This window comes from Diabrotica undecimpunctata, chromosome 3 (assembly GCF_040954645.1).
Source record: "Diabrotica undecimpunctata isolate CICGRU chromosome 3, icDiaUnde3, whole genome shotgun sequence".
Lineage (NCBI taxonomy): Eukaryota > Metazoa > Arthropoda > Insecta > Coleoptera > Chrysomelidae > Diabrotica > Diabrotica undecimpunctata.
Window position 1 is genome coordinate 87,410,949 of NC_092805.1, and position 13,777 is coordinate 87,424,725.

The 13,777-nt window shown below is 31.7% G+C and overlaps 1 protein-coding gene across 1 annotated transcript; it reads right to left on the reverse strand.

The window, feature by feature from the left end:
• Positions 1-381: 381 nt before the first annotated feature.
• Positions 382-13,756, reverse strand: LOC140437010 (uncharacterized). The gene is made up of 2 exons (XM_072526226.1): positions 13,274-13,756; positions 382-1,907 (listed from the first exon to the last, which is right to left on the reverse strand). The coding sequence occupies exons 1-2, from the start codon at positions 13,642-13,644 to the stop codon at positions 1,772-1,774; spliced, it is 507 nt and encodes a 168-aa protein (XP_072382327.1). The 5' UTR covers positions 13,645-13,756; the 3' UTR covers positions 382-1,771.
• Positions 13,757-13,777: the final 21 nt, after the last annotated feature.

Genomic DNA, 13,777 nt, shown 5'->3' on the forward strand with positions numbered 1-13,777 from the left:
CATGGTTATATCTGGTACAAAAACGATTCTAAAATTGAAGAAGGTTCGGATGAAACAATCTAAAACATTGGTGGAAATGTAAACATTTCTATTCTACTAGGAGAATATACCTTTGTATTCAAGAATGATATTTTAGCAAAATTACATAGTGCAAGAGAAATTAACATAAGGGCTTTTGAAATTGATATTGTGCCAATTTCTGGGATTAATAATTTATATTTTTATTGTGTAGCTTTTCATTAAATAATTTTACTTTTCTATTGTAACTACACAGTAAACAATGTTATCTGCTGTTAAATATTTGTGACATAAGTCAACTTGCATATTAATACATAAAGATAAATTAATGTTTACATTCCATTGATTAAAATAAAAACATCATTTTCTTAACAAATGTGTTTATTTACATTTAATGACATATATACAAGCTTTATTAAAAATATATTCCATTCACAACAGGAAACAGTCTTCAACTTTATCATATATTTAAAAATAAGTACCAATATGTCCATTAGTGCTTAAAGTAAATGATTTCCCCAGCAAATATTTGAAACATTGCATAAATATTTTACCAAATGTTCCAATAACTAATCATACTGCAGATAAATTTAAAGTTTTGAGTCTAATAGGTATCTGAGAAGCAAAAAACTTTGTTATTATATCTTTAGAGCAGCAGTTATATATGGAAAAATACTCATACAATAAATATTAAGAAATATAAACTTGTAATGGCTCCAGTACCTGGTTTTACTAATGTAAACCACTGTCTGACATTCCTGACATTCACTTCTTATGTGTCAAGACCTTAGTATGAAAATATATCTTATAAGGTATCAGGTTGGATCAAATCATTACATTTTTTAATAACAATTGCTGACTGGAAATGAACACAACAGAAAGAATCAACAACTGTTCAGTCAAGTAGGACTGCATAATTGGGTCACATAAAAAGCTCCCATAGCTGCAGATCTTTTCTCCAAAATTTTACAAATGAGATATTACAATAAACTGTCAAAAAACCGAAACATTTCGAAATATATGATTGAAATTTTGGGATATTTATGAAGTATGAATGTCAATACTTCAAGACTCTAGTCATGAAGAAACTTGCTGCAACCTATCAAATTCTGAGAAAGAAACAAAAGCTTCCTATGCTGTTACACAACTATAAAATATGATTTGTGCATAAAAGAATAGTACAGGCAATAGCCTTTTAAGTATTGGTTAATTAATTCCTGGTTTATAGAAAATATTGGAAACTTTCCTATAGCCATTATCATTAGTTATACTAATGCAAAACAAATAGAGACTTTCCAACTCAAGCGGTATTGTTACCTCAGCAACAATGAAGTAAATTGCAATGAACCAACCCGTATTGCCACATATATGCATACATACTATCTTTGGTCATTATTGATCTTAGAAATAAAAATGTTTTATTTGCCAGTAATTACCACGGAAGAATAAATATTGTATGTTATTTAAAAGCATTGTAGATAAAGATGTAATAAAAATCTTGCTGTTAGTAAAAATAATATGGCATTAATGTATTAACAACGGCAACAAGAATGCTGATCACCCTTTGTGGGTTATTTCAACCACATATATATTCAATAGAAATAGTAACGATTTCTGGATTGAAGAAACTTGAATAAAAAATAATTTATCAATGATGTTGCAGAATACAAACTATTAAATAAGTACCCAAAAATAGTAATATTCTACATATTTGTTACATATAAACATTGACTTAAAACAATTTGAACCAGTGCTAGGGTTTATTAAGGTGTGATAAATCAAAAACGGTTTCATCTTCTTCATCATCATCTAGTGGTAGAGGTCTCATTTCAACATCAGATCTTCTTCCTCTTACACCATATTTTCTAATGATGGGCAGTTTTCTTCTCCTAAAAAATAAGTTAACCAATTTGAAATATGAGATGTGGATAATATAAGTATTGCAAGTAACATTTTTTGATTTGAGAAATACTGTCTGATCTCTAAAAAAGATTATAAAGTAAAAAATATTTATTTTAGTCAGTGATATGCCCTTTTATGTCAGAAGCCATCTGTCGTACTGCAGCAAATTGGTTTATTGTACATCATTGTTATGTACTTAAAAATATAATTTTTTCTAGGTCTAGAAATTGCTGAGTCTCCAAAATGGTAATCTGTGGATAAATGACCTTTTTCTCAATTGCACAATGTTAAAACACCACCCTTCTACTATATAAAAAAGGGGAAACCTTTTTTTTTGGGATTCAGTCTTAAATGAATTGGTTATAAAAATTATTAGATGAACTCCATTAGGAAGGAAAGTATTCTGTATTGTAAAAAATCATTATAAAACATATGAGTGTGTCCACGGATGGACATAGGTGGCCATAGTAATATCTTTGCAAGCTAGACGGCCCTGGTTTGATGCCTGTTAGATACCAGGAAGTTCTAATTTAACTGGGCCACCACCGTGCTTCACAAGGCATATATGGTTATAACAATAAACGGCTTCTGAAAAAAAAGCAGATTTGGTATCCAAGGGAGAAACTTTTTTTAATTTTAGCGAAAAAAGTCATTCTTGATACAAAGTTTTGTTTGTTCTAAAATTACATAAAATGAAACAAATTTAAAGCAATAATAATCTAGCGAGCGATGTTTATGTCAACAATCTAGTGTTCTAATTATTGAAATATTGATATCAACTAAACACAATTTAAATATTAGGGCTATAGTAAGTTAAGGTTGGTACAATGTAAACTGTCAATTGTATTTACTTTTGGAACAAAATAAAGTCTTAACTGTATACTCTACTGGTTCGTTTCATTTAAGAGTTTTAACAGGTTATGGTGGCCCAGACTAATTTTACCTTTGGTAAATAGATAAACGTTGTATACTAGTGAAGGTTCAAAATGGAAGTGAATTACATGTCTACAGTGCCAAAGTTGTTAGGTCGTGAAAATTAAGATGATTGGGCTTTCGCAGTGCAAAATTATTTTGTTCTAGAAGGTTTGTCCACGTGTTTAGACGGAAGTGAAACCGAAGTAGACAAACAAGAAAAAGCTAAAGCCAAGTTGGTTATTTGCTTGATCCGTCGTTATCTTTTTCTTAACGTGCCCCATCCCTAAGGACATTGGCAATCATCATGGCCCATTTGACTCTATCTGCAGCCGTTCTGAAAAGTTCTATTTTCCCACTCCATTGTCTTAGATTCTTCAGCCAGGACGTGAGTCTTCTCCCCGGTCCTCTTTTGCCTTCCACCTTCCCTTGTATGACCAGCCGCATCAATTCGTATTTCTCGTTTCTTAGTATGTGACCAAAGTAGCTCATGTTTCTTTTCTTTATAGTGTTGAGTATTTCGTCAATTTCCGACGTATTTCCGTCTATTTCCGTCGTTATATATACATATAAAACAAGCAAAAACGGCAAAAGAAATTTGGGACGCTTTAAAAAAGTTGTTTGATGACTCGGGGTACGTGAGAAAAATTAGTTTATTGAGAAGTCTAATTTCAATGCGATTGGAAGACTGCAGTTCAATGGCAAGTTATGTAATACAAATAGTTAAAAAAGGACAAGAATTAAGTGGAACTGGTTTTAAAATTGATTCGCTGCTTTTGGCGGGATTACCTGAGCATTTTTCACCAATGATAATGGCGATCAAACATTCGGGAATAGTGATTTCTACCGATTCAATTAAAACAAAACTGTTGGACATGGAAAGTGATGTTGGTAATACTGGTAGTGCGTTTGCAAGTGGTAGTAGTAACAAAACCAGAACCAATCACAACAGACGGTTTGAAAATAGCACCAATCACAGAAGAAGTGATGACGGCGTAAATGACAAGAGATAAAAGATAGAGATCTGTCAAAAATCAGATGTTTGATAAAAATTGAAAACATCCGAAAAACATGCGTTTGGTGCAGCGTTTCTCAATGGAGACTTTAAGAAAACTGAGTGGTATGTGGACTCGGGAGCTAGTGTTCATTTAACGCCAAATGAAGACTTGATTAATAATAAAAGAGTAAATGATACATGTGATATTATAGTTGCTAACAAGAACATAGCTAAAGTAAAGTGATCAGGTGATTTGGATTTAACAACGGTTGTTGGTGAGAATAATTTTAATATTGTAGTTCAAAATGCTCTTTGTGTTCCAGAACTTACAACTAACCTTTTATTTGTCAGCAAATGCATACAGCATAGAAATTCAATTAAATTTGAAAATCATTGTTGCAAAATATTTAACAAAAATTCTGAACTAATCGCAAAAGCCGACTTGATGAATGGTGTGTACAAATCATCGAGCAAAAAGACAAAAGAGGGAATCTAATCGTTATGAAAAGGAGACCAAAAAAGTGGCCTCTGATGGCGGACATATCCGGAAATGCGAATGCGCCAAATTTAAATTTCATGACACTTCATAATAATCATACAAAGGTGTAGGGGTTCTAATTTATCTATTTATTTGTTATATTACATAATAGTAGTATTACATAATATTAATGCATAATACACTTTTTTTAACACTAGAACATAATAAAGTTTTAATTAAATAGTAACAATAATAGTCTAAAATGTGAAACAATTGTTAAAAAACTTCAATAGAAAATACAAATAATCTTTCATGTGACAGTTGGGATAAACAATAACATCAGCAATAACATAACCCAACTAAATTTGATTTCTTGAACAAGGAAAGAGTCTCTCTTTCCTTGTTTAATGTGGCCTCTCAAGATGGCACTTACTGTCTAACAATATTTTTGCCCCCACTACCTTTACATTCCCTCTTTTGTCTTTTTGCTCGATGGTACAAATTGAATATTAAGGACATTAAGGTTAATAAAGATTTTGATAATTGTTTATTTGTCAATGGCGAAACTTGGCATAGAAGATTTGGCCATATAAACAGTGTTTATTTAAATAAAATGAAAGATGGAATAGTAGATGGACTGAATGTGACTGGAGAAATTGACATTAAAAAACAAAACTGTATAGTTTGTTTTGAGGGCAAACAAATACGATTACCATTTCCAAAGCAAGGTCACAGAGCTAGTAGTTTATTGGAGATTATACACACTGATGCATTCTTCGTGCCATCTCCGCGGCGGAGGTCGGCATTCATCATAGCTATTCGGACTTTTGAGACGGCTGCTCTGAAAAGTTCATTTGATGTACATCCGTACCACTCTCTCAGGTTGAGCAACCATGACATTAAACGCCTCCCTATGCTTCTCTTTCTTAGGATCTTTCCCTGCATAATCGGTTGGAGCAAGGTGTATTTCTCTCCACATGTAATATGTCGGAGATATTTCAATTTTCTTGTTTTAATTGTATTTAAAATTTCTATTTCTTAATTCATCCTTCTCAGAACCTCTTTGTTTGTGACGTGTTCTGTCCACGATATTTTCAGAATTCTTCTATACACCCACAGCTCGAATGATTCCAGTTTTTTCATTGAACTCGCATTCAAGGTCCAAGATTCCATTCCATAAAACAAAGTCGAAAAATTATAGCACCTCACTAACTTAACTCTTAGTTCCAATTTTAAATCCCTTGTACATAGCATTCTTCTCATTTTGTTGAAATTTGCTCTAGCCTTTTTTATTCTCATTTTGAACTCCTGAATTTAATCATTTGTGGAGTTAATCATTGTTCATTGTGTAATCATAAAATATTTAGATTATGTAGTTTATCTAATGGTGAATATTTTGAACACTTATTGTAATTTTTTTTCGTTTCGTTTTAAATTATTCACTTTGTCAATTGTTTTATATTCACTTCATTGTTTAATTTAATTTCTGATTTTATTAAAATTTGTTACTGTGTAAAAGGTTTAATAAAAATAATTGTTTCAATCATATGCATTTTGCTTGCAAAAATTATCTACTACTAATACATTTAATATTCACTGGTATTTAAGATCTTTTGAATAATGTTTGAATTTACATAAGTTTTTGCAAATATTTTTCATTTTATGCACGTCTCTAAAAAATACGTTTATTTCGAAAACGGTGTACTTTTTTTATTTGAAACAATAATACCTTTTTTGTGTAGAATTGAACGTTATTTCATGTTTCTTTCCTAGAATGTTTATACAGGGCGTACATAAAAATGATGGCCACATTAATGAACCAATGTTATGATAGGTGGCGCCACCTAGTGTCAATGGTAAAACTAATATCATTTTCATATTAAGCATACTAAATAATAGCAAGATACCCAATTTCACTTAAATCGGTTGAATAGTTTTTAATAGGTATATCCCAAAACATAATATAAAAAAATATTAATGAATCACCTTGTAGAACGAAAACTAGCAACATTTTGTCTAAGCAATTTGAGCTCAAACGTTTTATTTTGATGTCAGCTATCATCCATTAGCTAATGTCCAATTAATTATGGGACACCCTGTATGGCTTTGGCAGAGGCTGTTTTTCGTAGGGGTTTGCTAAGTGATTTAATTGAAGAAAACTAAATGTATTACTTTATTTAATGATAATAAAAGTGCACTAAACTTATCTGCAAAGCCTATTTATCATAAAAGAAGTAAGCGTATTGATTTAAGATATCATCTGACAGATCATTAATGTAAAATATATGCCTATTGATGTTATGCCAGCTGATGTGTTGAGTAAAGGTTTAGTTACTGAAAAAATACACAGAATATTGAAACTGTTAGGCTATAAATTTTGTTTTATTGATAAATGGGGGTGTTGAAATATTGATATCAACTAAACAAAATTTAAATATTAGGGCTATATGTCATTTACAGTAAGTGAAGGTTGGTACAATGTAAACTGGTATTTACTTTTGAACAAATACAAAATAAAGTCAGTCTTAACTGTATACTCTACTGGCTCGTTTCATTTAAAAGTTTTAACACTAACGGTTCACATTTACGTCATTACGTAAGCAATAATATTTAAAATCTTACAATGAAGTAAACAACTTCTAATGTATAATGGTATATATTTATTATTAAAATTTAAATTATCCAAACGGATTAAAAAATTTCAGAACGTTTTCGGTCTTTTCAGACCATTATCAGTGAAAGCCTAAAAGTAAGTATTTCCACGTTAGTATAATTAATACAAAGAGGTAAAATGTTTATGATTAAACTGAAAAAATGTGGTAAGTACTTACATCTTAATACTAATTGAAACTAGATATATAGTAAGGTCTAATAATCCTTAGATTACATACTGAAATTCTTAAATTTTAAAATTGGTGTGACACGAGGACGATGTTAAAAGATTTCACTTTAAGGAAACATACTGATCCTTACTCGAAACAAGGACGTTAGTGTCCAAAGCATGATACCAACCAACTGACTGGATAAGGAAGTGAAATTAATTACAATTAACAAAGCATTCAAGTCAGGTGGTAGTTAATTTTTAGTTGTTGATAAAATACTAAAGCCCGCTAAGAGTTTTGTATTGAACCAAATTTAGGTGTAAATTATATTATTGTTATGTTTTAAATTACATATATTATTGTTTGAAATTATATATATTAAAATGAACAAAATTATTGTTTTTAAAGTGAACTTAGAAGTTGTTTGGGTAATATGGCTATAATTGTAAATGGCTATCGTCGTGATAAGAAATGTATGGTGTTATTGATAAGTTGATGATTAAAATAAAATCCTGGATGTGGGCAATGAATATAGTCGTAGATTATTGACAGAATAAAAGATGAAAGTGATCTCTACATGTTAAATTAATGACAAACTTGAAGAGTTCCTCTTATTCTTTGGCTTTTTCCCATTATGAGTTCGCCATTTGGGTCCTCCACAGCACTCTATTTTCCCAGTTACCATTTCCTATGTATATTTTCCACCTTGTAGCAGGTCTTCGTCTCCGTCTTCTTCCCGGCGGTTCCCAGTCCAATATTATTTTCGGACACCTATGCTTTGGCATTCTTTGTACATGCCCGTACCACTGCAAGGCTCTGTTTGCCAACCTTTTTGTAATTGGGCATTCTACTTCCATTCTGATCCATATTTCCTCTGTTCTTATTCCATCCGCTCTGGTGATTTGTAGACATCTTCTTCCAGTCCACTTCAACCATTCTTATTTTATTGCGTATTGATGTTGTCATTGGCCATACTTCTGCTCCATATAGGGTAATATCCATCACTATGCTCTTAAAGATCCTTTTTTTTGTTTTCTTTGGTTAGAGTGTTGTCCCATATCACTCCATGGAGTGCTTTCGTGGCTTGTTTTCCCCGTGCTATTTTTATTTATATATTTTTCATATAAGTATCATCTCGGCTTCGTCATTGACCCTAAATACTTAACAACTTACAACTCTTAATAGTCTCTTCTTCTAAACTTAAGTTCAAATCTGCAACCTCGGATCAAATACATTCAGTCTTACACATTATTTATCTTGAGTCCTCATAACTCATATTCTTTCTTTAATTTCCTTATCATATATTCCATATCCTCCCTGTCTTGTGCAAAAATGACTTGGTCATCTGCGAAAAGTAGTGAATGTAATATATTCTCTTCTACAGGTACCCCATTGTTTCGCATTTTCTATACCATCTCTTCAAAGTCTGATCTATATATATTTTAAAAAGTGTATATATGATAGACCACATTCCTGTTTAAGACCTATTGTTGCGGTGAGCGGTGATTGTTTTTGCTAAATCATTGCCTAACTTTACTTGCGCCTCATATATCTAGTATTTGTCTTATATTCACTCATTTCTTTCTAACATGTATTTTTTTCATTGTCTCCCATAGTTGTTTCCTGAGCACGTTATCATAATATGCTTCTCCAAGTCGATAAAGGTCATATGTGTTTCAATATTTTTCTCTTTGTTCTTTTCTATCACCTGCCTCATGATGAATGTATTATCTAGACACGATCTGGCTTTTCGGAATCCGGCTTGTTCTTTGCCATAATGGTGTGTTCTTCTATTTTTTCTTTTATTACTGTGGAAAAGGTTCTTGCTATTGAAGGTATTACACTGATCCTTCTATTGTTATGTGGTGACCTTTTACGATTGATTGCACTCCTATGGAATCTCCTCTCCTGTTTTAATTTGATTGAATAATATTTGAATGAATGATACGATCCTTGCACCTCCAGATTTCAGCAGTTCCATTTTTATGTTCCCTGGTTCTAGTGCTTTGTTGTTTTTGGCTTTCTTAGTGCTTTAGTTATATAATCGTCTATGATTTCGGCTTCCTCTGTTATTATTGTCACATGGTCTTGTGAGATATATTCCGGTCTATCCTCCTGCAATAATTTTGTGTAATGCTTTGTCTACTAATTTGATGTAATTATCTGTATAATATTTTTACTTCGTTTATTACTTCTGATGTTTTTTATATTATTCCATGCTTCCGTTGATCTGTTATACCCTATCATATTGTCTATGTCTCTCTGCACATTCTTTGCTTTGAAGAGTTTAAGTATTATATTGGTAAATGAGAGGTTAGACTGAAAGTAATGAAAGAAAAAATTTGTAAACTATCAGAGAAAAATGGAGGGAGGGAAGGTATTTGAGATGTGACAATTAATTTTGAAACCGAAGTGAGGGGAGAAAATTAAATTAGAAGATATCACAAATAGTCATAGAAGTAAAGAAGATTATTTAAGGTACATGTGGAAGTTTGAACTTGATCAAAAACTGTGGAAAGATGGGAGGATATAAAAGAAAGGATGTGGGAGTAAGAAGGATTGAATTGGCAAAAGTTTTAAGGTAATCATTCCTCCTCCATTCCTTGTCAAATGTAATTAATTTCACTTCCTGATCTAGTCAGTTGGCTGGTATCTTTCTTCGGACACTAACTTCTCTGTTTCGAGTAGGGATTAGTATGTTCCCTTAAAGTGAAATCTTTTAACATCGACCTTGTGTCACATCAATTTTAAAATTTAAGAATTTCAATATGTAATCTAAGCATTATTAGACCTTACTATATGGATAGTTTCAATTACTATTAGTATGTAAGTATTTATCACATTTTTAGTTTAACAATCAACATTTTAGGTTTTCACTGACGATACTCTAATAAGACCAAAAATATTCTGAAAGTTTTTAATCCGTTTGGATAATTTAAATTTTATAAAAATATACACCATTATTAAAAATGGTATATACCTTAGAAGTTGTTTACTTTATTGTAAGTTTTTAAACTATTGTAATGTTTTTATTTTCTTTTATTAATTTATTTAGTTTTTAATTTATGTACACTTTTATTAGTCTTCTACACTTATTCTAATTCACTAAAATTACAATAATTTATATTACTTTATTACTTCACGATATAACCTTATGTCCCTAGCTACTCGTAGGACCTAAAATGATAAGGGCCCAAAAACCAAAACTAAATCATTCCTCTCAGGTGAGTGGCTCCCCGAATCTCCTCCTTATTACCATCAGAGAGCTCTCCATGGGGGCCTCCGGTCCCATATGTATCATCAGAGACCTCCCCCTTGTCCTACTGCCAACAAATGGCTCACCTACGGGGATCTTCGCATCCCCGTCGTTCCGTCCTGCTCCAATCTATGTTAGAGCTGGGCTCAGCAATATTCCCCCCATACCTCCGAGGGGAGTAAAACCTCTTCAATGAAGAATTAGCCTACAGTCTCTCGGAAGAACTCCAGAATACCGAGAGCGACAGCCCAAGAAGTCACGCACCAAACCGATGTCGGGACTGCTGGAGGCTTGCTTTCTCGAGGGGTTGAGGAGGATAGACTCCGACGGATTATTGTCCGTAAAGTGCACGATGCGGCAATCTACAGTGAACGAGTCCCTTAAGTTCAGTGATGCTGTAGGAAACTTATTAGGGTTGCCCACAGGATTCCACCCTGTCAAGGCTCACCTGGAGCGCTCGATTGGCTCTACCTTATCTGACTCTAGGATGCGGCTTATGGTAACGAGGTTTCTTCTGTACGATTCACCCGCGCCTCTACATATATCAGACTCAGAAGTATATTGGAAGAGGTAGCAACTGACGTGATTCGAAAACAAAAGCGTAAAAAAATAAGATCGGACTGGTAAGATGAGGAATCATATACAATGCTCCAACTTGAAGAACTAAACAAGTAGAGGAGGAGCATAGGCAGCTGAGACGAGACGAAAAACGAAATAAATAGAAAGAATAGTAAACCAACTGAAAGAACTAGAGAAGTATAACACACAAATGTAAACGAAAATTTTAAAAGTTGGTTAACCAGAACAGAATGGAATTAAAACCTAGATTATCAATAGTTAGAAACAGAAGAGGTGAGATCATTGGTGATCGGGACCAGATACTAGAAAGAAGGGCAAACAGTTTTGAGGAGAGATTAAATATAAGAAGTGAGATGAGGTTGCAAGAAGCAGAAATGCAGCTCGAATGCATGGAAGACAAAATAGAGAAAGATAGCATCCCAACAGAGGAAGTCATTAAAGCATTACAAAAATTGAATGAAAAAAGCTCCTGGAGCAGATTGCATTCCTTCTGAGCTTTTAAAATATGGTGCAAAAAATCTGACCTGTTGTATAAGTAGTTGAACTGATTTCGAACCAGGTAAAACTAGCAGAAAACTAGAATGTAGCTATACTTGTACCTATTAATAAGAAAGGAGATCAAACGATTTGTGATAACTATTTTATATATTTTAGTGGCTTTTGCTAGTATGTACTAACTTCTGTTTACTTTTTTGATTCTGTTTTCTCTTTGCTATTTTTTGTATTAACTTTGTATTTTCCTTACTGAATGCATAACTAGGGCAGTAACTGCATCTATATGCTTATTAGACATATTTTTTGATTTTTTTTTCTTCAACAGATTCAAAAATTTTCAATCCATTCCACGTAATATATACATCTGGATATTTTTTATTAAATATTTTATTAGCATGTTAAAAGATACATTTTTTGTTGAAGAGTTAGCATTGTTTGAAAAGAATAAATTTTTTAAAATTATTTACCTACTGGAGTTGATAGTTGCTTAGGTACATTCTAAATGCCACTAAATTTACACTTACTAATACAGTGCAAAAATTAATAGGGGTGTACATACAATCGAGTATAAGATAAACTAGATTGTGAAAAATTTGCATTTGTAATTTTGTGCTAAAAATAAAAGTCTTTCTCATCATATCTCTCTGTGAACACACAGTATATGCACATGAAAGCAGAGAAACACAAACATACTAAACATTTCAACTAAACATCTTATATATTGATGACAATCGATGACAACGATGAAATCTTAATAGCACTAGAGAAATTTCAGGCAATAAAGAATCAACAAATTTATGTGAACTGCTATAGGTACATAGGGCCCATGATGACCAGAAAATGAGCTTTTTTTCTTCTAGTATTATACAAAATAGTAAAGTTGAAAAATTAATTTTTTAAAAGTTATTTCAATTCTATTCATAATACGCTAATCTGTAATTACTATTTAAATGGGAATAAGCCACAATTAAAGGTTAAAGTATGTTTATTGACGTTTCAATTGCCACTTTGGAAATCGTTCTCAAAATACAAACATTATTAAATGAAACAATTTTTTTTTTTACATTTAAATAGTAATTACTTTAATATACAACAAGAAAATAGCTTCACTACGCTAATCTGTGTTTGTTATTTTTGCATCCCACAGAAAAAGCATATAATTTCTAACCTGTTGTAATATAATGTATTAGTAAATATATTATGTTTCAAAAAACAAACAACTTCACACTAATTTGAAATACTTCGTTTATTTTCTTCAAATATCTTTGAAGTTGTTTAAATGTTTTGTATCAGCAGTTAGGAGTGTAAATGAATGATTTGTAGTAAAATAAACATTTTACATAAAATTTAGTTTATCAGGAGCTTTGACAATCTTGTTTTATATATGCTTAATAATACAGAATAGTATGTCAGTTTACTGTGCAGGAAAAAGAACATTATCTAGTGTTGCATTAAATTAATGTAAAATTATAGTTGATAAATAGAATGTACTTGTATTCATTGCAGTTTCACATTACTGCACAAGCATGATATTGAGGTTTTAAAGTTATTATTTGTATTTAGTTAAATACTAAATTGTGTATGATTACCAAAAGATTGAATAAATATAATTAAATTAAAAAAAAACCGAAGGGGACCTATGTTAGTTTTGCAGGTGGGCACCTTATTCCTTAGCACTGAGACTGGTTATAAAGGCTTGTGAACTATAAATGACTCATAGTGATTCATGTAAGAGATTTGCTTATTACTTGAATTATAACAGGATGGGTTATTTTAGGTTTAAATTCCTTCAAATAATTTAAATCATAACTGACCTGTATGTTCTAACAGCTACGTATATTAAAAATATCAAGCTTAATCCACCAAAAACTAAAACTCCTCTTATCACAGCTCCAGATTCAACTTGTGCAGAATTACTTTCTGGGACGTCATTATTTCCATTTAAGACCTTTTCTGCTTTAGTGGTTGAAATAGTTTGATTAAGTGGAGTTTGCTTTACACTATCTTTTTTGACACTTGATGAAGAAGCTGAGATAGGTTGTAACGAAACGGCTGGATTTTTATGTTTTTCCTGGTCTGTATCTGCATTGTTAGATGGTTTATTGTCTTTTGGTTGAACATTTCCTTTAGCCAAACATATAGCTAAACTAAACATTAAAAAGAACCGAAACAGATTGATAGACATTATTGTTTTGTATAAAAAAAATCAACATTATATTATTGCAACTTTAATAGAAACTAAACATTTATTTTATAAATATCCGACAGACACTTAAAAAAGGTTAAAATCTTCTTCTTGTTTATAGCGTCAGAGGGCG

Coding starts and splice junctions, on each gene's coding strand:
- LOC140437010 (XM_072526226.1), bottom strand. CDS start 13,644: ATGTCTATCAATCTGTTTCGGTTCTTTTTAATGTTTAGTTTAGCTATA. Junction 1,908..13,273: donor GTAGCTGTTAGAACATACAG/GTCAGTTATGAT, acceptor CTTATTTTTTAG/GAGAAGAAAACTGCCCATCA.